The sequence below is a fragment of the Hyperolius riggenbachi genome, chromosome 1, assembly GCF_040937935.1.
Source record: "Hyperolius riggenbachi isolate aHypRig1 chromosome 1, aHypRig1.pri, whole genome shotgun sequence".
Classification (NCBI taxonomy): domain Eukaryota; kingdom Metazoa; phylum Chordata; class Amphibia; order Anura; family Hyperoliidae; genus Hyperolius; species Hyperolius riggenbachi.
In genome coordinates, this window is record NC_090646.1 from 543,469,314 (window position 1) to 543,494,889 (window position 25,576).

The 25,576-nt window shown below is 44.9% G+C and overlaps 1 protein-coding gene and 1 long non-coding RNA gene across 2 annotated transcripts in view; one reads left to right on the forward strand and one right to left on the reverse strand.

Moving 5' to 3' along the window:
• HSD17B4 (hydroxysteroid 17-beta dehydrogenase 4) overlaps positions 1 to 25,440 on the reverse strand; it is a 396,885-nt gene extending 371,445 nt beyond the window's left edge. Inside the window, exons 1-2 of the mRNA XM_068247101.1 lie at positions 25,296 to 25,440; positions 8,650 to 8,703 (exon numbers count right to left, since the gene is read on the reverse strand). Coding sequence (XP_068103202.1) covers positions 8,650 to 8,703; positions 25,296 to 25,353 — 112 coding nt within the window. The 5' untranslated portion in view covers positions 25,354 to 25,440. The remainder of the gene's footprint in view (positions 1 to 8,649; positions 8,704 to 25,295) is intronic.
• A 59-nt stretch (positions 25,441 to 25,499) lies between these two features.
• The window catches only part of LOC137556902 (uncharacterized), a 51,652-nt gene continuing 51,575 nt past the window's right edge, over positions 25,500 to 25,576 (forward strand). The window contains exon 1 of the long non-coding RNA XR_011029506.1: positions 25,500 to 25,573. This is a non-coding gene — a long non-coding RNA (uncharacterized lncRNA). The remainder of the gene's footprint in view (positions 25,574 to 25,576) is intronic.

Sequence of the window (25,576 nt, forward strand, 5' to 3'; positions counted from 1 at the left end):
AAAGTGCCTGCAGGAGAATGTGAGGCAGAGCGGGGTGTCTGGTATTAGTGGAAGGTGGGATTGGAGAGCAGGATCTGATGCCAGCAAAACGTCACAGGTGCTTCTGTCACAAGCGTGCTTTCAGCCACAAGAGTGTCCCGCTTTCCCTGCACGGCGGTGGCCAGAATGTGTTATGGATCCGAGCATCCGAAGCTGCCTGTGACATGTATGGAGTGACAGAGTCCAGCACATTGATCAGGGATTCCCTGTTTGTCCTGCACTTGATGTGCTTCATATAGATGACGCGTTTCATATAGATGACGCCATCTAGTGGCGTCTTTAGACAGCAAGTGCAGGACGGAAGAGGGAATCCCCGATCATTGTGCTGGCGATTCAGCGCTGGCTCTGTCACTCCAGACACGTCACTGCCAGCTCCGACGCCCGGAACCATAACACATTCTGGCCACCACCGTGCAGGGAAAGGGGGACACGCGAGTAAATGTGGAGGAGCACCTGTCCCGCTTTGCTGGCATCCGATCCTGCCTTCCATTAACACCTGACACTCAGCTCTGCCCCACATTCTGCTGCAGGCACTCTCCTGCCATCCAGGATGGCAGGTTTCTTCAATTGATCCAGACTTCCCCAAAGCACAGGTACAAAAATCTGATTGTAAATATATGCCTACTGGGTGCACATTTGGCTGTGGGAAGGGGGCTGCCTAACACCTGGGTACACATTTGGCTGTGGGAAGGGGGCTGCCTAACACCTGGGTGCACATTTGGTTGTGAGATGGGGGCTGCCTAACACCTGGGTACACATTTGGCTGTGGGAAGGGGGCTGCCTAACACCTGGGTGCACATTTGGCTGTGGGAAGCGGGCAGCCTAACACCTGGGTGCGCATTTGGCTGTGAGAAGGGGGCTGCCTAACACCTGGGTGCACATTTGGCTGTGGGAAGGGGGCAGCCTAATACCTGGGTGCACATTTGGCTGTGAGAAGGGAGCTGCCTAATACCTGGGTGCACATTTGGCTGTGAGAAGGGGGCTGCCTAACACCTGGGTGCACATTTGGCTGTGGGAAGGGGGCAGCCTAACACCTGGGTGCACATTTGGCTGTGGGAAGGGGGCAGCCTAACACCTGGGTGCACATTTGGCTGTGGGAAGGGGGCAGCCTAACACCTGGGTGCACATTTGGCTGTGGGAAGGGGGCTGCCTAACACCTGGGTGCACATTTGGCTGTGAGAAGGGGGCAGCCTAACACCTGGGTGCACATTTGGCTGTGGGAAGGGGGCAGCCTAACACCTGGGTGCACATTTGGCTGTGGGAAGGGGGCAGCCTAACACCTGGGTGCACATTTGGCTGTGGGAAGGGGGCTGCCTAACACCTGGGTGCACATTTGGCTGTGAGAAGGGGGCAGCCTAACACCTGGGTGCACATTTGGCTGTGGGAAGGGGGCAGCCTAACACCTGGGTGCACATTTGGCTGTGAGAAGGGGGCAGCCTAACACCTGGGTGCACATTTGGCTGTGGGAAGGGGGCAGCCTAACACCTGGGTGCACATTTGACTGTGAGAAGGGGGCTGCCTAACACCTGGGTGCACATTTGGCTGTGGGAAGGGGGCAGCCTAACACCTGGGTGCACATTTGGCTGTGGGAAGGGGGCTGCCTAACACCTGGGTGCACATTTGGCTGTGGGAAGGGGGCAGCCTAACACCCGGGTGCACATTTGGCTGTGAGAAGGGGGCTGCCTAACACCTGGGTGCACATTTGGCTGTGGGAAGGGGGCAGCCTAACACCTGGGTGCACATTTGGCTGTGGGAAGGGGGCAGCCTAACACCTGGGTGCACATTTGGCTGTGGGAAGGGGGCTGCCTAACACCTGGGTGCACATTTGGCTGTGAGAAGGGGGCTGCCTAACACCTGGGTGCACATTTGGCTGTGGGAAGGGGGCAGCCTAACACCTGGGTGCACATTTGGCTGTGGGAAGGGGGCAGCCTAACACCCGGGTGCACATTTGGCTGTGAGAAGGGGGCTGCCTAACACCTGGGTGCACATTTGGCTGTGGGAAGGGGGCAGCCTAACACCTGGGTGCACATTTGGCTGTGGGAAGGGGGCAGCCTAACCCCTGGGTGCACATTTGGCTGTGGGAAGGGGGCAGCCTAACACTTGGGTGCACATTTGGCTGTGGGAAGGGGGCTGCCTAACACTTGGGTGCACATTTGACTGTGAGAAGGGGGCTGCCTAACACCTGGGTGCACATTTGGCTGTGGGAAGGGGGCTGCCTAACACCTGGGTGCACATTTGGCTGTGGGAAGGGGGCAGCCTAACACCCGGGTGCACATTTGGCTGTGGGAAGCGGGCAGCCTAACACCTGGGTGCACATTTGGCTGTGGGAAGCGGGCAGCCTAACCCCTGGGTGCACATTTGGCTGTGAGAAGGGGGCTGCCTAACACCTGGGTGCACATTTGGCTGTGGGAAGGGGGCAGCCTAACACCTGGGTGCACATTTGGCTGTGGGAAGGGGGCAGCCTAACACCTGGGTGCACATTTGGCTGTGGGAAGGGGGCAGCCTAACCCCTGGGTGCACATTTGGCTGTGAGAAGGGGGCTGCCTAACACCTGGGTGCACATTTGGCTGTGAGAAGGGGGCAGCCTAACACCTGGGTGCACATTTGGCTGTGGGAAGGGGGCTGCCTAACACCTGGGTACACATTTGGCTGTGAGATGGAGGCTGCCTAACACCTGGGTGCACATTTGGCTGTGGGAAGGGGGCAGCCTAACACCTGGGTGCACATTTGGCTGTGAGAAGGGGGCTGCCTAACACCTGGGTGCACATTTGGCTGTGGGAAGGGGGCTGCCTAATACCTGGGTGCACATTTGGCTGTGGGAAGGGGGCTGCCTAACACCTGGGTGCACATTTGGCTGTGAGAAGGGGGCTGCCTAACACCTGGGTGCACATTTGGCTGTGAGAAGGGGGCAGCCTAACACCTGGGTGCACATTTGGCTGTGGGAAGGGGGCTGCCTAACACTTGGGTGCACATTTGGCTGTGGGAAGGGGGCTGCCTAACCCCTGGGTGCACATTTGGCTGTGAGAAGGGAGCTGCCTAACACCTGGGTGCACATTTGGCTGTGAGAAGGGGGCAGCCTAACACTTGGGTGCACATTTGGCTGTGGGAAGGGGGCTGCCTAACACCTGGGTGCACATTTGGCTGTGGGAAGGGGGCAGCCTAACACCTGGGTGCACATTTGACTGTGAGAAGGGGGCTACCTAACACCTGGGTGCACATTTGGTTATGGAGAGGGAAGCCACCTCATGCTTGGAGCACATCGCAAAATTTATACCGGGGGGGGGGGGGGGGGGATGGAGGGCCTTATATGCGAGTCAATGACTTTTTCCTGATTTATAACGTAAAAGTTGGGGGAGGGGGGGTCGGCTTATATGCGAGTATATACAGAAGTGGTGTGAATAACTATTTGCCCCCTTCCTGATTTCTTATTCTTTTGCATGTTTGTCACACTTAAATGTTTCTGCTCATCAAAAAACGTTAACTATTAGTCAAAGATAACATAATTGAACACAAAATGCAGTTTTAAATGATGGTTTTTATTATTTAGTGAGAAAAAAAAAAACTCAAAACCTACATGGCCCTGTGTGAAAAAGAAATTGCCCCCTGAACCTAATAACTGGTTGGGCCACCCTTAGCAGCAATAACTGCAATCAAGCGTTTGCGATAACTTGCAACGAGTCTTTTACAGCGCTCTGGAGGAATTTTGGCCCACTCATCTTTGCAGAATTGTTGTAATTCAGCTTTATTTGAGGGTTTTCTAGCATGAACCGCCTTTTTAAGGTCATGCCACAACATCTCAATAGGATTCAGGTCAGGACTTTGACTAGGCCACTCCAAAGTCTTCATTTTGTTTTTCTTCAGCCATTCAGAGGTGGATTTGCTGGTGTGTTTTGGGTCATTGTCCTGCTGCAGCACCCAAGATCGCTTCAGCTTGAGTTGACGAACAGATGGCTGGACATTCTCCTTCAGGATTTTTTGGTAGACAGTAGAATTCATGGTTCCATCTATCACAGCAAGCCTTCCAGGTCCTGAAGCAGCAAAACAACCCCAGACCATCACACTACCACCACCACCATATTTTACTGTTGGCATGATGTTCTTTTGCTGAAATGCTGTGTTACTTCTACGCCAGATGTAATGGGACACGCACCTTCCAAAAAGTTCAACTTTTGTCTCGTCGGTCCACAAGGTATTTTCCAAAAGGTCTTGGCAATCATTGAGATGTTTTTTAGCAAAATTGAGACGAGTCTTAATGTTCTTTTTGCTTAAAAGTGGTTTGCGCCTTGGATATCTGCCATGCAGGCCGTTTTTGCCCAGTCTCTTTCTTATGGTGGAGTCGTGAACACGGACCTTAATTGAGGCAAGTGAGGCCTGCAGCTCTTTAGATGTTGTCCTGGGGTCTTTTGCGGCCTCTCGAATTAATTTTCTCCGCGCTCTTGGGGTAATTTTGGTCGGCTGGCCACTCCTGGGAAGGTTCTTCACTGTTCCATGTTTTTGCCATTTGTGGATAATGGCTCTCACTGTGGTTCGCCGGAGTCCCAAAGCTTTAGAAATGGCTTTATAACCTTTACCAGACTGATAGATCTCAATTACAGTACTTTTGTTCTCATTTGTTCCTGAATTTCTTTGGATCTTGGCATGATGTCTAGCTTTTGAGGTGCTTTTGGTATACTTCTCTGTGTCAGATATCTCCTATTTAAGTGATTTCTTGATTGAAACAGGTGTGGCAGTAATTAGGCCTGGGGCTGACTACAGAAATTGAACTCAGGTGTGATAAACCACAGTTAAGTTATTTTTAACAAGGGGGGGCAATTTCTTTTTCACACAGGGCCATGTAGGTTTTGAGTTTTTTTTTCTCACTAAACAAAAACCATCATTTAAAACTGCATTTTGTGTTCAATTATGTTATCTCTGACTAATAGTTAACGGTTTTTGATGAGCAGAAACATTTAAGTGTGACAAACATGCAAAAGAATAAGAAATCAGGAAGGGGGCAAATAGTTTTTCACACCACTGGTATATTGTTTTTTTTTTTATAACATTGCATCATTATCTAATATTTACAGTATAAACACTACTCCGCATTGTAATTGATTTTAGAGAGCAGGCTAGTGAACTTGTGAACTGACCTCTGCAGAAACAAAAACAATACAGAGCCAGACACTTGAGATAATAAGCTTCAGAAGCCAGAGCTCTCTGCAACTTTGAAAGTCAAGGAGCTCAATGGCTCTTTTGCATAGATAACAACTGGCATTTCTTAACTCTTTCTGTACTGGAAACAATATTAGACGTATGCCTCTGCTCCTGTACTACACATACAAATCATCATATTTTTTTTTTTCACTTCAGTGTGAAAAAGTGTGTGAGAGAGATATCTATCTATCTATCTATCTATCTATCTATCTATCTAAAGTTTGCTTATCCTGGATATCCTTAGTATTTTAGTAAGGGGGCTTTTAGGACACCATGAGTGTGAGAGATAGATAGATAGATCGAAAGATAGAAAATATTTTGAGAAATTCACTGGTCTCACACGTATAATGTATAATGCAGGATGCTGTAATTGCGGGTAACTGCTCATGGACTGTGAACAGACATTTGGTATCCTGATATATCTCTAGCTGTGAATAACCCTATCTGTGTGAATGAAACACTCCCTACTGAAGAAATGGGGATGTAAAAATGAACATTTGGAACAGTTCCATCCACCATACCATGCTGCAAAGAAGCATAATTCAGTATATCTAGAAAATCATAACTGGCAGCAATCCTGGATAACTGGTAGTCCTGTCAAGATCATTTGCATGACCTTGTAACCCAAAAAAAATGTTTTCTTTGCAAAGACATATGCAATATCATTAAAGGACAACTGTAGCGAGAGGGATATGGAGGTTGCCATATTTATTTCCCAACAATACCAGTTGCCTGGCAGCCCTGCTGATCTATTTGGCTGCAGTATTGTCACCAGAAACAAGCATGCAGCTAATCTTGTCAGATCTGAAAATAAATGTCAGAAACATCTGGTCTGCTGCCTGCTAGTTCAGGGTCTATGGCTGAAAGTATTAGAGGCAGAATATCAGCAGGATAGCCAGGCAATGGGTATTGCTTATAAGGAAATAAATATAGAAGCCTCCATATCCATCTTGTTACGGTTGTCCTTTAATCAACAAAGGCAGAGTTACACTTTAATGCTGTGTAGTGTTTCATAAAAGGATGATATATGAGTTAAAGGCCGATCTGAATTCCATAGATCCCATAAGACTAACTCTGCGCTGCCCACTTTGTTAAGCCAGTAAGAATCAGACATTGTACTATAAATTCTCAGTATGTCAACCCCAAGGATCATCACGATTTTCCAATTACATAAAACACTCTTCCTGCCTTCAAGTAAAGCATTTTCCTTTCCAATTAGGTCTGTTATTTTCTTGTACCAGAAACAAATGCCACTGCCAGCCTCTCATGTACACTTGTGTATGCAGAGCTGCGCAGCGGGCGGCTTTTGATCCACGTCAATTTATAGATTATCCATCAGCTCTTATATTACCTATTACATTCCGCACTTCCCTCTGGGATTTCTGCTACATTCTCACTGTCATCTCGCTTTGTTGGCAAAGGTGGAAAAGATCACTCGCTACAATCAATGTGCGATTCCTGCTTAAACTACTCCATACATTATTCAGCCACACTTCTTTACAGAACATGAAAGCCGGGGGAACAAGTGGGGCCTTTTCCTCACGGTCTTGATTTTATTTTTATTTTTTTTGCAAGACTAAAGATCCATCACTGCCAGTTTTAATGCATGGATTTTGAAATGCAATGACTGGATTACATTTCAAATATTTTCCTGCAATTAAAATAACTCTGTAGATAAATACGAATAGGCATATAAAGGATGCTGTTGGAGCAGAAATATCCTGGTGAATAAATACTAAGGCTGGTTCCCACTAGAAAAAAAAATAGCATTTCCACATCGGAGAAACGAACATGTTCACAGATCCTGTTATTTATAGGATCCATGCAAACGTTTCTGTCTGCAGTGGATCAGTTTGATCCAGTTTGGTGAGAGGAACACAAATTTGGCGCATCACCGACGAAGCAGATGCCAACGGAATCAATGCAGGCCTATGAGAACAGACAGTGTCTATTGTCACTAGGCTTGTCGCTGCATACGTTTCAACTCACTCACCCGTCTTTTGTGTTGTCTCGGGTCCTCCATCACTGCTGCCACCATCACTCAACTCCCAAGCACAGGGCAATAGTTTTATATAAATCAGAGTCCCAACATAGTCTTCTATTGGACTGCAAAAACCCAATGGGAATCCTGCCGAGCAACAGGGAAGATTCTTATTGGCTCACTGAGTGGTGAACCAATGAGTATGACCCCCCCCCTTTGCTAGGTATAATGCTCATTAGTCGTTTGAAATCCAATGGGAGTCTGCTTCTGCCGGGGTTCTGATCTATATGCTGGCGAGTGTCCCTTGCAGTGGAGCCAAGCAACGGTGGCAGTTGTAATGCACGACCCGAATCAGCAGCGGCAACAGCAGGGAGGATGCACTATGGTGAGTAGTGGGAATATATCAATGGACAGAAGACAGTGTATCTGCTCAATAGCTTATGATTAACATGTAGATGAGGAATGCACACCGGTCAAGAATCCATGGGATGTGCCCATGTTGTCTTGCTCAGTCCGGCAGGTGTCTAGGCTTGCTGAAGGTGGACCTGGCACCATCTACAAACAGGAGCTCTCAACTGGATCTTTATTATTGTCCATAGATAGTAGCAGGTGTATACAGCAATGTTTTGAAACATACTGTGCACACGCTCAATGACCAAATGACACGATTCCAATGAAACTATATGCCATACACGCCTCCAAAGTCATCCTGAGTGACTAGTTAGATTGCATGCACTCTAACCATTAATTGATGTGTTCCATGTTGTGTATATGTAGATGGGTGGTAATGTATATTTCAGTATGGGTATGGTGTAGCTTGATGCCTTAATCCAGTGGTATGCTCTAGGCAAAGAAGCTGCAACTATGCCCAACGTCCTGACAGAAGCACTGTGACAGGATGTGTGACACGTGGAAACTCTGCATGTAGAGGAATACATGCAAAACAAGGAATAAGCTAGCATCTCATATAAACAAAACAAAAACATTAAAAAGTCACAGAAGTAAGTAGTTCATCTGGTAACTGCCAACATCACTAGGGTTGTTTAGGAAGGAAAACATTACACTGGGCTGGAATTATGTTTGGCACACACAGGGTCGGTGATAGTACAGTGATTGGACATACAGTAGAATACATAGAATGGCCTCATATGTAGTTGGGTTTCATGCATGTAGGTCTTCCAATAAAGGGGATTTTTAACTATGACACAATACAGCATCACGTCACTAATAAGTGAAAGGTACAGTACTATACTATCTGACCTATAACACATTTTAGTTAGGGATGCACTATGCTCCCTGAAAAAAAAAAAAAAAAAAATACGCTCCAATCTAATTTAAGATCAGAAAGTTACAATATCCCTGAACTTTGAAAGGGCTGTTTGTCTCAATAAATCAAAGGTCACATTAGCAGTTGTAGGAAGAGTTTCATAACATACCAACTACAGAAGCTCCTCTTTCTGCAAACGCCAGGGCATAACTTCTTCCCAGACCTGAAAAACAATACACATAGAATTAGCACTTCACGAAAATCTGGCACATACATTATTTTTGCAATATGTGCACATTTCAGGATTACTTTTTTATTTCTAGGGTTGCTCTTGACAGACAGAAGCCTTCTTTAATGAAAGTGATTAAACAGGTGTAGCACAAGCCAACATGAATGGTAATGCATGCATGTTATGTATGCATGTGACATCCCTCCCATGGTCCTAATCAATGCCCATTCAGCAACAGGATCTTGAGATCCACATGTTAATCACAAAATAACTGAACACAAAATCTGCAAATTTCAAAAAAATCTACAATGACTTTATTCTGTTGGTTTGTCCCTGGTTCACACTGTTTCACAGGCGGCCGGTTGCACGTGCGTGGTCTTCAATTACGACAAATATGGCCACTGGCAGCTTTACTCCTGCCCACAACAGACCTGCTAGTTGTTACGGGCCTGTACACACTGAAAATCCCAATTGCAACAGTATATAAGTGCACGTTCCGCTGCAATTACTGGTGGGTTTTGAAGCACAATTGTAGCGCGATTGTAATTCCCGACAGAAAAAAATATATATTAATAATAATAATATTATGGATAGCAATTTTTAAATGGGAGATTGCAACACAAAATTGCATAGTGCTGCAGTTGCTAGGCGATTTTTATGTGCTCCCATTCATTTAACCCAATCGCAAAATAAAAAAAATAAAAAAATAAACATTCTGAAGGCATTACACCTGCGTGCAAGCACAAATCGGTTTGCACTACTACTACACTACTGTGTAAGGCACCGTGATTACTATGTTAAAGGACAACTGAAGCAACAGAGAAATGGAGGCTGACATATTTATTTCATTTTAAGCAATACAAGTTGCTTGGCTATCCTGCTGATCCTCTGCGTCTAAGGCCCCATACACACATCAGACCATAGTCTTTTGAAAATGAAAGATCACAGACCAATCTTACCACCCTTCATGTAGTATGAGAGCCATACTCTACAGTCTTTTCTATGGAGCTGAACTCCACATCAGACAGAAATCTCTGCAAGATGCTGCACACACAGATGCTGTACAGACACAAAAGATCAGTATCTGCAAAAGATCTGTTCCTGCCAAAGATCCATTCCTGCAAATTGCAATGATAGTCTATGAGATCTGCAGATCATCATACACACATGATTTAACTGACATTCATCTGCAGATCAGATCCACCAGGATGGATTTTCAGATCTGCAGATAATTGCTTGATCTGCAGATGAATGTCAGTTAAATCATGTGTGTATGATGATCTGCAGATCTCATAGACTATGAATGCAATTTGCAGGGATGGATCTTTGGCAGAAACAGATATTTTGCAGATACTGATCTTTTGTGTCTGTACAGCATCTGTGTGTGCAGCATCTTGCAAAGATTTTTTTCTGATGTGGAGTTCAGCTCCATAGAAAAGACTGTGTAGAGTATGGCTCTCATACTACATGAAGGGTGGTAAGATTGGTCTGTGATCTTTCATTTTCCAAAGACTATAGTCTGATGTGTGTATGAGCCTTAATACTTTTAGCCATAGACCCTGAACAACTATACAGCAGATCAGATGTTTCTGACATTATTGTCAGATCTGACAAGATTAGCTGCATGCTTGTTTCTGGTGTACATCAGACACTTCTTTAGCCTAATAGATCAGCGGGGCTGCTAGGCAACTGGTATTGTTTAAAAGGAAACAAATATGGCAGCCTCTATGTCCCTCTCACTTCAGTTGTCCTTTAACCACTGTGCTCTTACAATTGTCAAAACACATGCTGATTATTTAGGCCCTAAATGTGGCCCCTAATGGCTGATATTCTAGCGAAAAATCATTTGAGTCATCAGAAATTCTGATTGGATTGGTTGTAAATAATTTCCATTGATGGGCACAATCGATTATGGATTTTTGTCAAACCAAAATTTGGATTTTCTTGTTGGGTGTGATAGATTAAAAGCAAAGATTGGTTTGCTGATGGTGTAGTGAACGTTTTCACCTCCAATCAGAATCTGATCACTCAAACAATTTTTCGCTAGAAATTAGATCGTTAATGGCCACCTTTACTCTCCGATTATGCTCTGAGCAGCCACCAGACTCTGCTTTTGGGCTAGGCATATAGACTGGCACTGTGACTGCCAGCCCAAACTGAGGAGTCCTACTTGAGGAGAAACCTGAGATCATGGTCACTCGTTCCAGATCATCTTTGCATTAGGAGTTTATTGTTGCCTGTCCCTTGCTAATCACCATCTGTCACTGGTCAAACACTTTGTCACTACCCACTGTGCCCACCACTGCTTCATCTTAGCTGCCCGCTGTCTTTCAACCACAACTTTCTCCTACCACCATTGCTCTGTCTTACAGGTGCCCACTAAGGATACAATCTTGTTCAATTTTACCGTTTCTATGTAATATGAGGTACTACCTAAAATATTCATTCAGATAACATTCACTCAGTTTACCCTTCTATTACAAAGATTCTGTAAGATCAGAGGAAAAAAAATGTTTGTGACATTAGTGGGACACATAATGGTCGATCGAGCCATACATTGAGTGATTTATGGCCAGCTAAATCCAATTACTTTCCCCCAGATTTTTCTCACAAAAGAGGTTTTCACACCTTGACATTGAAATACATTTTCAGCTCCCAGCTAGCAAAAATTACTTAAATTAAGTTTATCCAACACAAGTCAAATACAATAGAATCCCAGTTATCAGGAACTCAACTAACCAACAGTCTCAACAAACCACCACAAATTGCCAGCAGTACAGTGGTGAAAGACAACCTTTTAGACTCTTTGTGGGCCCTATTATGCCTTAAAATGACCTGAGACTTTAAATAGTACTGCAGTTATACTTACCAGGGGCATCCTCCTGCCCCATGCGGTTTGTGGGCTGCCTCACCATCCTCTCCGTTCTCCTGTTATCAACTCCCATAATCTGGCCAGTCGCGCTTTTCTGAGCATGCATGGCCTGGCCACATGCGCGTCCAAGTCACGCTCACACTCCTGGGAGTGTTCTGCTGCCAGCCGAGCAGTGCGTGCACAGAAGAGTAGGTCTGGCCAAATTAGCGGAGTTAACCACGGGACAAGTGAGCGCCCGGACAAGACAGTAAGGGAGGCCACGGACCACATGGAGCTGGAGGAAGCGCAAGGTAAGTATAAATACAGCACCATTAAAAGTCTCAGGCTAGGTGAACACTTAGCAGAAACGCTAGTGTTGTGGAAAACGCTGCATTTTTGCCACTAATGGAAGACTATGGGCAGCAGGAAAAAAACAACAACACATTAAAAACGCTGGTTTTGTTGCATAACCTTCAAAAATTCAGCAAAAACACACATAATGAAAGTCAATAGAAACGCAATGGTATGCATTTTCCATGCATTTTTTTTGGGGGGGGGGGGGGAATTGCTTTATGATGTATTTTCGCTTCCTGTTGTCTTCCTAGCGATTTTACATAAAATGAAAAACGCAAATGCATAAATATGTACGCAAAATGCTTGTAAAAAGCATCTGTGGTAAAAAAAAAAAACGCTACCGCAAACGCACTAAGAACGCACACAACATAAAATGAGGTTTCTTTTAAAGACGGAGTTCCAATTTTAATTTTCCGGTTGCTTAAGACTTCAGGTTAACCGAAGCGCTACACCCACCAAATCGTCCAGGGGATGGCTGCTCAAAGCACTCGAGCAATTGCAAGAGCAACAGCGATCCTTGTGGGCTACGGACAGTGTTGCCATCCCACACCATGCCCCAGGACAGATCCAAAATAAATGGTGTGGTATGGTAATTCTGTCCTCTCAAACCTATCTTCCCCCCCTTTAAGTACCCTCAACCTTGTTCCCAAATTAACCGAGGTGTGTGTTTGCCTTTATATGAGCTGTAGAGGGTTTGATTTCCTAACACACGGCCCTGTCTGGAAATACACTTCTCTCAGGCTGCTGGGAAGGACAGCCACTGTTGCATACCAATTAGGAGGCAGTACAGTTGTTCTTTGAGCTTATTTATCACTTTTTGCCTGAAGTCCTTGAAGGGTGCTTTGTCAATTTACAGTTCTGTACAGAAGAACGCTTCAAGCTTGAGCTGGTGTACTTTATGTGCTGAAGGCAAACAGATGTTAGTCAGATACAAAACTTGTTCCAATAGCCTGAAGATTTTTCTTATGCCAGGTTTCCAGCAAAGAGTACAGAAAACTCTGAATATGTATTGTATCTGTAGGGGAATATTCCTAAGCAATTATTTGCAGCAATCATGAAAAGCAACACTTTAAGCTAGAGAAAACGAGGGTCCTAACTGCATTAATCCAGTGATGTGCAATTTTCCCTGTTTTAATGCACCTCTATCACTTTTCCTGCCATTTCCTTTTTATAAAGCGGTGATAAATAGATAGCTGATAATATGATTTTTTACAGCTTTAATCAGCTTTAATCAATGCGACAGCTGCAGTGTTCTCCCCAGGCTCTTTTAGCCGGGTGCTCCACCCGGCTAGATTTGGTGACCACCCGGCTGTCATCGGCTCACCTCCTCACCACCTCCTATGCTGTAAGCACAGTTGCCCTACATATTCAACTCGCCCCACCCGGCTACTTTTTCATGCCACCCGGCTACTATTTTATGCCACCCGGCTGGAAAAAAATTCGGGGGAGAACACTGCAGCTGGAGCTATTTATAAAGCAACTAGTAGACCTAAGCCCGTTTTGAAATGAGCTCTAGGTCTGTGTTGAATCCCCTCCCCTCTCCCCCTCACTCTCCCCGTGACCGCCGCAGTCACCGCGCATGCGTGAACCTGCCGCTCACCCACTGCGCACGCAACCGCCACGCGCCCCCCCCCCCCCCCCCCCCGTCCTCCCTCAGCTCTCCTTAGTTTCTGCGTCCCTCCCTGCACATGCGCAGTAGCGCAAAACACGGGACACGCACACAAACAGGAAGTGCAGGGATGGGACGCAAAGACGCTTAGGTTTTATTATAGAGGATGATAAGCATCTTTGTTCAAATCATTTAAAAACAGCGAAAAAGGTTGTGGCCATTTCTTCATTCTTGTATTTTTTTTTTAGGTACGTATGTTTAACTTATTTATCAGTACGGTGGGCGCTGTGATAATTAGCAGCTATAGTGGGCACCAGAGTTCCTATACTATAGCGACACTCAGCAGTGGGATAATTAGCAGCAATGTCTGAAAGTTAGCAGAATAATTTGTGGCAATGTCTGAGTTTTAGTGTTAGGAGTGGTGGGGGGTAGGAATAGGCAGGGGTGGTTTTAGGGTTGGGCACTGCTGTGGGGTCTTAGCGTTAGGCATTGCCGGGGGGGGGGGAGGTGAAGGTTGTTAGGGTTAGGTATGACCAGGCGGGGGTCTTAGGGTTAGACATTGCAAGGGGGGAGGTCTTAGGGTTAGGTGTTGCCGGGGGGAGGGGGGGGGTCCTTAAGGTCAGGCACTGCCAGGAGAGGTTGGTTAGGCATCAGTAAAGAGAGAGTATCCTGTGTGAATATAAGGTTAGGCCACACTAAAATATCAGTAAAGAAAAGAAAAAAAAAATAGTGAAATATTGGTAACTTTATCGAAATTCTACTAGCAGCTATCTTCCTTGCCCAAAAATTACTAATAATCGGCAAATTCCACGCCCTTTCTTAACTCGGGGCTCACAATGTGCAAGAATCTGTTACAAAAAGGTTTCTTTTCCTGCCTGCAAATAAGCATGCAATTTTGACAAGTGTAGTCTTAGGGTCCTTTCACACTACATGACGTCACTCGTGCCCATATGTACGCCAGCAAGCATATGGGGCACGCGCATGGAGGGAGCCAGTGGTGGACAAGTAATGTATACTGCACTGGGCACCCTGGGGCACATTGGACATTGGCGGGGCAGCATCAGGGGTTTCATCGCTCGTCTAGAAACTACCTGCCGTTTCTGCCACACACCTGATTGACCATGATGGCCCGACATTTTGCAGCATGCCCGACCACCACCATATATGACAGTGGGGATGGTGTGTTCAGAGTGATGTGCAGTGTTAGTTTTCTTCCACACATAGCGTTTTGCATTTTGGCCAAAAAGTTCCATTTTGGTCTCATCTGACCAGAGCACCTTCTTCCACATGGTTGCTGTGTCCCCCACATGGCTTGTGGCAAACTGCAAACGGGACTTCTTATGCTTTCTATTAACAATGCTTTTCTTCTTGCCACTCTCCCATAAAGGCCAACTTTGTACAGTGCATGACTAATAGTTGTCCTATGGACAGAGTCTCCCACCTGAGCTGTAGATCTCTGCAGCTCGTCCAGAGTCACCATGGGCCTCTTGACTGCATTTCTGATCAGCGCTCTCCTTGTTCGGCCTGTGAGTTTAGGTGGATGGCCTTGTCTTGGTAGGTTTACAGTTGTGCCATACTCCTTCCATTTCTGAATGATCACTTGAATAGTGCTCCGTGGGATGTTCAAGGCTTTGGAAATCTTTTTGTAGCCTAAGCATGCTTTAAATTCCTCAATAACTTGATCCCTGACCGGTCTTGTGTGTTCTTTGGACTTCACAGTGTTGTTGCTCCCAATATTCTCTTAGACAACCTCTGAGGCCCTCACAGAGCAGCTGTATTTGTACTGACATTAGATTACACACAGGTGCACTCTATTTAGTCATTAGCACTCATCAGGCAATGTCTATGGGCAACTGACTGCACTCAGATCAAAGGGGGCCGAATAATTATGCACACACCACTTTGCAGTTATTTGTAAAAAATGTTTCGAATCATGTATGATTTTCGTTCCACTTCTCATGTGTACACTACTTTGTGTTGGTCTTTCATGTGGAATTCCAATAAAATTGATTCATGTTTGTGGCAGTAATATGACAAAATGTGGAAAACTTCAAGGGGGCCGAATACTTTTGCAACCCACTGTATACATAGATCTAGCAGCATCTGCAAACGTTATGACTCTGGTCATAGAATTACACTTTAAAGGGAAGGTTCAAGCAAAAAAAAAAAATGAGATTCACTTACCTGGGGCTTCTACCAGCCCCATGTAGCCATCCTGTGCCCTCGTAGTCACTCACTGCTGCTCCAGTTCCCCGCTGGCAGCTTTCTGACCTCGGAGGTCAGGGCCACATTGCATACATTTTTACGCATTCCAGCTAGTGCAGGAACAAAAATTTACGCGTTTCACCACTAACGCGTAAAAATGTATGTGTTAATGTTCCTGCACTAGTGGGAATGTGTAAAAATGTACGCAATTTGGCCCTGACCTCCGAGGTCAGAAAGCTGCCAGCGGGGGACTGGAGCAGCAGTGAGTGACTACGAGGGCACAGGATGGCTGCATGGGGCTGGTAGAAGCCCCAGGTAAGTGAATCTCATTTTTTTTTTTGCTTGGACCTTCCCTTTAAAACAGAAAATGAGCATGATAAGCAGGACGCCTTATATTTTTAGATGATCAGTGAAGGCAGTCCCCATACTTTTGTCACTACTGGTTTGTTTGAAAATTAAATCAACATGATTTTCCTTCTGCACAATTTCAAACTGGTCAAAAAGAGAAATGAAACTTTAAACTGGTTTTGTCACAAGTGAAATAAGACTAGAATTCCTGATTAAAACATGAAGAAATTGCTTTACGTTTGAGAAATACATCTGTCACATTAAATCATTATACTTAAAGGGAACCTAAACTGAGAAGAATATGGCTTTTTCCGTTTAAAATAATACGAGTTGCCTGACTCTCCTGCGGATCCTGTGTCTCTAATACTTTTAGCCACAGCCCCTCAACAAGCATGCAGACCGAGTGCACTTCATTTCGGCGCTGGGCAGTTCAGCGCAAGGCGAGCTGAATGACGGCTCTTCCCGCTGCCGCAAAACTCCAAGGCGGCGTTAAATTCTATTCTCCCTCCGAGCTCCGAGTTGTCGCAACTCGGAGGGAGAAATCATTTGTGGTCTGGCAGTCGCCAGAGCCCCGAATTACCGCTACGCGCCCCGCGTAGCATAGCGTTGCTGCTATGGGGCGCCTAGTCTCGGCGCACAGAGCTCAGCACTGCATACCGAGATGACCTGCTTCGTGCAGATCAGGTGCTCTGACTGAAGTCAGACTGGATTAGCTGCATGCTTGTTTCAGGTGTGTGATTCAGTCACTGCTGCAGCCAAAGAGATCAGCAGGACTGACAGACAAGCAACTGGTATTGTTTAAAAGGAAACATCCATATCCCTCTCAGTTTAGATTCCCTTTAAAGTTGTGTGACTGCCCTCATGTTCAGACACCCATAGTGAGGACATCCCCCTTCCTTCTTAAAGTACAAACCCAAACATCTACCAAAAGCAAGCTTAAAGTGAGAAAACAGCACATTCTTCTCCAACAGAAGGTTTTATCTATTCCCCAGTCTCTCTCTCTCCTTTCATTAGCATGGACATTGAACTCAGTATTGGTGCAATAGTGGTAGCGGTTTATTCAAATTGCTTGCAAGTTCCACCCTTTCTTGTACTCAGTTGTATGGTAAGATGAGAGACAGATTTATTCACTAACATAGTTACCCATTAACCACTGGTGTGACCAGTAGAGATGCGCCGAACTGTTCTGCTGGCCAACCCTACCCCCCAGAGCCCCCCATACCATGGAACATATGGACTGGTATAGCTCAGGGTGTGAAGCCCCACACGGCTGAGGCTCCACATTCTGGCTATCCCAGCCTGCAAGGGGTACAAGGGGTTAAAGAGGCTTAGGAGGAGGGACCCCATATCTTTTTTTTTTTTTTTTTATGTTCAAAAGTTTCAAAAAAATAGGTAAAGTTGCCAGGGATCTTTATACAACCATATAGCAGCTGTATAGCGATCCCTGGTCAAAGCGTTGCCATTTCCACGGCATTTCCAAGGGGTCCGTATGCACTGCCCCTGGAAACCCCCGTCATGGAATTCATTGCTCTTTCTATTGAGACATGTAAATTTACACTACCGTTAGGTTTGCTACACTATCTGTCATCTACTGCATTTAAAATGTAAAAAAACGTTTTTTTTATGAAACTTTAAAATCGATTTTCTCAAAAACTATAAAGTCTTTTTGAAAAAAAAAATGTTTCCTCTTGTACCCACTTTTACCATCCACATACCCCGCAAATTTGGCATTTCTAGCATGTAAGGGGGCTTTGCTATTAACCGCTAAAGTCGGCTGCCATGTACTCTATGAAACCCGCTGTGAATAGCAGATTCGCGGAAATTTGCTAACCTAAAATGTGATGTTCGGCCCATCTCTAGTGACCAGAAGCTGCAAGGCAGGTAGACAATGGCCACTCACCAAAATCTGCACTGCTGTGTGAGGGAAGAGGGGCTCTGCAAACTAAGAAGAAAAGGAGTAAGGAGCAGACAGAGCATTCCAGAGGAGGCAAGCATGTCTTCCATCTAAAGGCAAGGTTTTATTTTATTAATTAATTTATTTATTGTATTTATAAAGCGCCAACATATTACGCAGCGCTGTTTTAATTTTACCCTGCAATGGCTTTAATAAGTCCAAGATAAACCAAATTTATTTAAGAAAAATGATGGCATGGATGCAATCACACGGTAATTAACCTTTCCATAGCCCTCATTATGGAGTGTGATGACCCTGACAAGATCAGCAAACTATTGCCACATACAAATACAAACACAGGTCAAGTTGCAAGATAACAGTTCTTAAATCAGGCCCTTTTTATGTATGACCTGCATATACAAACACAGGGCCAGCTTTATTTGTTCAAGTCAACTGTATGTACTGCTTTATAGGTTTCACTGCAAGTCTGTCCCATAAGGTTCATTGGTCTGTCCTTCTGGCAGTCTCTAATAACAGGGAACAGCCACAATGCTCCTGCAGGTGTGTCTGCTGGCAGTCTCTAATAACAGGGAACAGTCACAATGCTCCTGCACATGTTACAAAGCTTCCTCATGTGACAACTTCTAGCACCAGGCACAACACTTCATCACTAACAAAAATAATGGGATGAAATCACTGAATGGGATCTTCAAACCTTTTAAACAAAAGGTTAAGTTCACTGTCCTTTAGACTGCTGGAGGGCTTGCAACCACAGCAGCCCCTCTCCCTATTTGAGTGTTCCCTTTATAATGTCTCCATTTAGCATTTCCAACTGCAAGTGCCTCATTGTAAAGCTTCCCAATATTATGCTGAAGATATAGTGCTACCAACTATACTGTCCCCCCATTATGACTGAACCTCATAACACAACATTTGAGTATATACCATAATAGCATCATCATTTTAGTACACCACTATGATTGTGAAGTTGTGGTCTATATAAGATAGTGCCCACGTTACAGTGATCCACAAAAGATTGTTCCTAATATAATACACTTATCATAACGCTTCCTCTAATAGTTTTAGTGCTCCTTAAAATGATGGCTCTATTATAATGGTCTCCATAATAGCATCCTCTAATGGCATATCCCACAGCGAAAGACGCTTGGCAAGCAGCCACAAATGCCCATTCTGTTCCCATACTGACTACCAGCTTCTTAGCTTCATGCAGCTACTGTTTCCTTTGCCTCTCCTTCTCTGACCTATGTCCAATCTGTGAGGTCAGGGTCCTCGGTGATTGGCTAATTGATGGAGAACGAAGGCTTGGGAGAGAGAGGCACAATCAGTCTCCACCATAGTCATCATGTGACAAATAAGAAGAGTGAGAAATGTGCTCAGCAGTCAGACCAGTATGGGATAGAAACATGAAAAGATCATCAAATCACAAGTATAATTCTACTGTCAAGTCAACAGTAAACATTGATGGTACATCTCTAAAATGTATTTTCTTGGTGATAAAAAGCCCTTTATGAGGGAGTGGTAAGGGAGTTGGGGGGTGGGGCGTGGCCTTGGGGCAGTAACGAGCACAGTGTTTTACATCAGGAGGAGACCATTTATTGGCTAACTGTACAAAGATTCCAAGAGCAAGATTTTTCTTTAAAGGGGCACTACAGCGAAAAACTGTAAAATTTAAATTATGTGCAAACATATACAAATAAGAAGTACATTTTGTCCAGAGTAAAATGAGCCATAAATTACTTTTCTCCTATGTTGCTGTCACTTACAGTAGGCAGTATAAATCTGACAGAAGTGACAGGTTTTGGACTAGTCCATCTCTTCATAGGGGATTTTCAGCAAGGCTTTTATTCCTTATAAAGATATTCCCGAAAAAGGATTTAAAGAGAACCCGAGGTGTGTTTAAAGAATGTTATCTGCAAACAGAGGCTGGATCTGCCTATACAGCCCAGCCTCTGTTGCTATCCCAAACCCCACTAAGGTCCCCCTGCACTCTGCAATCCCTCATAAATCACAGCCGTGCTGTGAGGCTGTGTTTACATCTGTAGTGTCAGTCTCAGCTGCTCCCCCGCCTCCTGCATAGCTCCGGTCCCTGCTCCCGTCCCTTCCCTGCAATCAGCAGCGAGGGAAGGGATGCAGGTGAGGACTGGAGTTCTGCAGGAGGCGGGGAGAGCAGCAGACTGACACTATAGAGATAAACACAGCCAGCTCTGACAAGCTGTTTGTCAGCAGCGTGGCTGTGATTTATGAGGGATTGCAGAGTGCAGGGGGACCTTAGGGGGGTTTGGGATAGCAACAGAGGCTGGGCTGTATAGGCAGATCCAGCCTCTGTATGCAGATAATATTCTTCAAACCCACCTCGGGTTCTCTTTAAAGAGAACCAGAGACGAAGCACCCTCATGTATTTTATTACATTTATCAGTGGGAACATGACAGTAAACACCTAACCTGCTTTTAGTTTTATTCTTCTCAGTCTAATCTATCTGTTATCAACTGTGATAAGAATCTACCGACTGGCTCAGTCTAGGTTTGACCTGGAATAATTATAGCTGAGTCACTCTTCTGTGGAGTCTTTTCAAGCCCAAGCCTGGCCCCTCCTGGCTCAGATTTCATACTCAGAGCTGTTGACATGGGAGGGGCTGCTGCTGCAGAGATAGAAGCTCTGACACACACAAGTGTATCTGTGTGCAGTGTGCAGCCAGTCATTATCTACTGTATGCAGTTTCATTTCTATGAGATACACTTCCTACAGGCAGTCACACAGCATACCAGAATAAAGAAAGCAGACAGATGAAAGGCTGCAGCAGCCCTGCTTGTCTATAGTCTCATAGAAGCTAGACAGCACATCCAGAACAACTCATAACCCGGAAACAGAACAGGTATGAGCCGGCGGCCATATTGGATATTTCCTGGAGCAATAATGGATAAAAAACACTCAAAAAGGCACACCAGAGTGGCGAAATTATCAGGTAGAGCATTTATTCTTTACAAGCTATCAACTGATATGTTTATTTTGTGTGAATCGTTCATCTCTGGTTCCCTTTAAACAATGATGCTGGCCAGCTTCCCTGCTCCCTACACAGTTTTTTGGCAGTTGGACAGAGCAACTGCCATTCACCAAGTGCTTTTGAAAATAAATATATCCCTGAGAATCCCCTATAAAGAGATAGTAGTAGCAGTAGGGTATTGTACCGTGTTAGCTATCAGTAAAAGCAAGAAGTTTTAAATCAGGATGATACCATTTATTTGGATGACTAAAAATGAATAAGAATAAGCAAGCTTTCGGCCTTGCAGCCTTCGTCGGTCTTACATCCTGTTAGTTTGGTGGTACAGACAGCTATATACATGCAACATCAAAAGGGAAAACAGATTTTTATTTTATTTTTTAAATCTATTTTCCCTTTTGATGTTGCATGTATATAGCTGTCTATACCACCAGCCTGCAAACTAACAGGATGTAAGCCCGACGAAGGCTGCAAGGCCGAAAGCTTGCTTATTCTTATTCATTTTTAGTTTGCCAATAAATGGTATCATCCTGATTTAAAACTTCTTGCTATAAAGAGATGCACTAGTCCAAAAGCTGTCACTTCTGTCAGATTTATACTATCTACCGTAAGTGACAGCAACATAGGAGAAAAGTAATTTATGGCTCATTTTACTCTGAAAAAAATAAAAACGTACTTATTTGTCTATGTTTGCACATATTTTAAATTGTAAAATTTTTCGCTGTAGTGCCCCTTTAACCCTTTTATTAAAGTTACTCAGTAAATGGTCTCCTCCTGATTAAAGACGTTTTGCTTTAAGCAAGGAGTGAACAGATTTAATAAAAACATGTGTATGATCTATCATTGATGTTCACTAGCCAAAAAGAAGGAAGCTGAATCTAGACAGGTGCATTGAGTTAGAATAGAATAGCAATCAGCTGCCACTGCTAGCAGAAATAGCCAACAATACACCACTGTGCACATCTGCAAACACGCATGCTATATAAACAGCCCCCTATGGCACTTATGAATATAAAACAATGCTTTGGCAAACCTGCTTGAAGCCTTCCCAGCCGCATAAGCATGGTTATATGTGGAATTTTCAGAACATCCAGGCAAAGGACTGAACAGATTTTTTTTCAGACATAAACTTTGCTCGTTCTGCAACACTAATTTCAAGAAAAAACTAACTTGGAATGTCAGTTTAAATATTACTTTAGAATAGGAAATTTTATTATAGTGCTCCTGTTGTGGATTTTTTGGGGCCTAGTGGCTCCCTGAATTCAGCTGGACTTCTTGGTTTTGAAGTGAAGCCATGCTACTCCCACCCCAAACATACTGCCCAGCTCATGCCATTTCCTGCATCACAGATTTACCCCTCTGCACCGCTGCACAGACTAACTTGTGGTCACATGAGCTGAAGGTAGAAACCAGATAGTTGAATTCTTACTCTGAGTACCATCCAACTATGGGAACTGCCAGGTAAAGCACCATAAGTGACATCAGCGGATACTTTTGAGGTATGGAGGCTACAAAGTATGCCACCTTACTACTGGCTAATATTACAGGGATCCACTACATGGTCAATTTAGAATACGCCTGAAACAAGTTATTAGCAGTTAAAGTAGGACCCCATCCAAAACATTTTATTATAGTTTTGGATAGATCTAAGAAGTATAAGGCCCCTTCCACACTATCGCATCGCGGTACTCACCCCAGCCACTCCCACGTCACAGTGGCCATAAGCCCCTTTGAGACTGGCCATACTGGCAATGGTGAAACGCAATGTGACAAAAATGCTTCCGACAACACAGACTCTGCAGTGCGTTAACAAGCGGTACCACTCGGCAGACAACTGCATTGGAGTCAATGGAATTGCAACAATCTATTTATATTGTTGCGGTAGAGGTGAGGTCCACATGTACAAATCATTCAAATTTCAGTGACATACTTCCTGTCCAGCATGTCACTGAGTAGGGTGCGGAGCTATGCAAATCACCCTGGCAGCGTACTCTGCCGTAGGGTGATTTCAAGGATACCTAAAAGGAAAAGGGGTATGGAGGCTGCCGTGTTTATTTCCTTGTAAGCAATATCAGTTGCCTGGTTATCCTACCAGTTGTCCTACTGATCCTCTACCTCTAATATTTTTAGCCATAGACTCTAAACAAGCATCCAGATCAGGCGTTTGACATTTTTGTCAAATCTGACAAAAAAGCTTCCCTTCTGCAGGACAATCGCACTGCACCATGTGTTAAGCCAGCCTTACGGCTCCTACCCACTATGCAATTTCTATGACTGATGATTTTTTCCGACAACAGGGGAAATTTTTGAGCAACGAGCGATTGTTTCCACCATCTCGTGATGTGGGTACAGGTTGCGCGATTACCTGAACAATGTTCGGCGACATGGGGCAGTGTTCTCCCCAGGCTCTTATAGCTAGGTGCTCCACCCGGCTAATTTTGGTGAGCACCCGGCTGTCATCAGCTCACCTCCTCATCTTCCTCCTTTTATGTTAGCAGAGCTGCAAAGAGCCTGCATTCCCCCATTGAGCACCACCCGGCTACATTTCCATGCCACTCGGCAGGAAGAAAATTCTGTGGAGAACACTGCATGTGGCGATAACAACCATGATGGCGGATCAGATCTATAAGATCCCAGACTACTCTTGCGCAAAGTGCTGCAATTGTTTGAACTCTGGTTCGCACCCGTCGTGTGCTGTTGCATTTACCTGTCGGCAGGAAGATGGATCAGGAACACTCGTCGTCATGGGACATTGCTGAGATCCATCTTACTGCATCGTAACTTAAGTACTAAGCTTTAGACATCAATCCGATTCCTATTTCTGGCTCTGAGTTCTGTTTTAAGGGGTTTAAACTCATCTATTGTTATGATGACAGTGTCAGATAACAGTAATAAACTCAGCAACAGGAACAAAGACAAGAAAAACTAAACTTTTTCTATAATTCAAGACCGACCGTCTATGAGTGTATAGTTGCTGAAGGAAGATGATAAAGCCAGGAAGTACGGTATATGAAAAGAAGAGTGATCAAACCAGCTGTGACACAAACATCAATATACTTCTGGCTACAGATGTTGAATGAGATGCTATTTTTCAGCGTTAATCCAACTGGTATTGCAAACGGCATGCAGCCGGGAATTGGGCAATGAAATGCAGCTGCTAATTTCTTGGAAAGGCCCATTGTAATGGTGTGTACACACTTGAAAGATTAATGAAAGATCTTAGACCAATTTTACTCCCTTCCATGTAGTATGTGAACCATACTCTACACCAGTGGTCCTCAAACTAAGGCCCGCAGAGCTGGTCATGATAATCTGGCAGAAGTGTCCAGTGGCCCTTACTTCCCGATTAGTTGCTGGCATTATGGAGGGGCTAATCCAAAGGGGCCCCTTCTGCAGTGGAGCATCGGCAGTTGATGGATGGATCGATTCCCAATCATTGTCAGGTGACATTGATTGAGAGCATGTATGGGCCTTTAGGCTATGTACACACATACAATTTTTATTGGCCAATTTTACCACTTTCATGTGGTATGAGGGCAAACAGATTTTGAATACTATGAACAGATTGCATAGGTAAGCTCTTAAGCCTCGAACATACGTCCAAGGCATAATGCCTGCCAAGCATGGGGACTCTATCCCTCAGGTGACATTGCAGGCTAGTGATGTGTACTGTTGCTAAACGAGGGGGGAAAGGGCGAAACAGCACAGTAAAGTCACGTGGCAGGCAGGCTTTGTGGGGAGAACCATTCTCTCAGCCGAATCATTTACACTTGGGGGAAATCACATACGGTTTTCCAAAACCTCATGCAAAAATGCCCCAGATGTGACAGGCCATGTTAATCAATGGGCCGGGTCACAATGAAACACATACAACATGCATGTAGCAGAGAATTGTAAAAAAAAGATTTCAGCTAAAGCACATCTATGTAAAGGCACCCATAGGTATACATGTGCTATTGCACATTGCATTACAGCTCACTGCAATCCATGCACAGTGAACTAGCCCACACACAATATCAGAAGCTTTTTCCATGTCTTTCTGGGAAGTCTGAATTTATGTCTGTGTATATCTCTTTATGGGCTGTAATAAGTGACTGCAGTAGGGCATGAATGCACTTCCTGCTCTTCTTTTTTTTCCCCTTCTTTTGCATGCACAATGCACTGAGGATGAAGGAAAAGTTTCTGTAAAGTCTGCAGGCTGCTGTCCTGGGAGGAAGCAGAGCAGAGCTGTCACCTGCACCTTACTAGGGACTCAGGCTAGCTAGAACTGTATGCTAATATCCCATAGCAGACTCCGAGTCTCACCTCCCCCAGCTCCAGTGACAAGCACCACCCGTCCATCAAATCGCAGTGGAGATCCCATCTCGCCCTCAGCAGCTCAGAAGAAGTGACAGCTAAACACACACGGGACACCAAGCACAGGCAGCTTCTGCTCTGCGTACCAAGCCTCGTCCTCAGCCAGGGGCGGGGATACAAACAGGAACTGGTACCATGATTGGCCAGCTGTCTGGAGACCTGGAGTAGGAGGCTGGGTACGATGTTAACTCTTTCCTCTCCAGGGAGCAGGTTGATAATTCTTTGTGGTA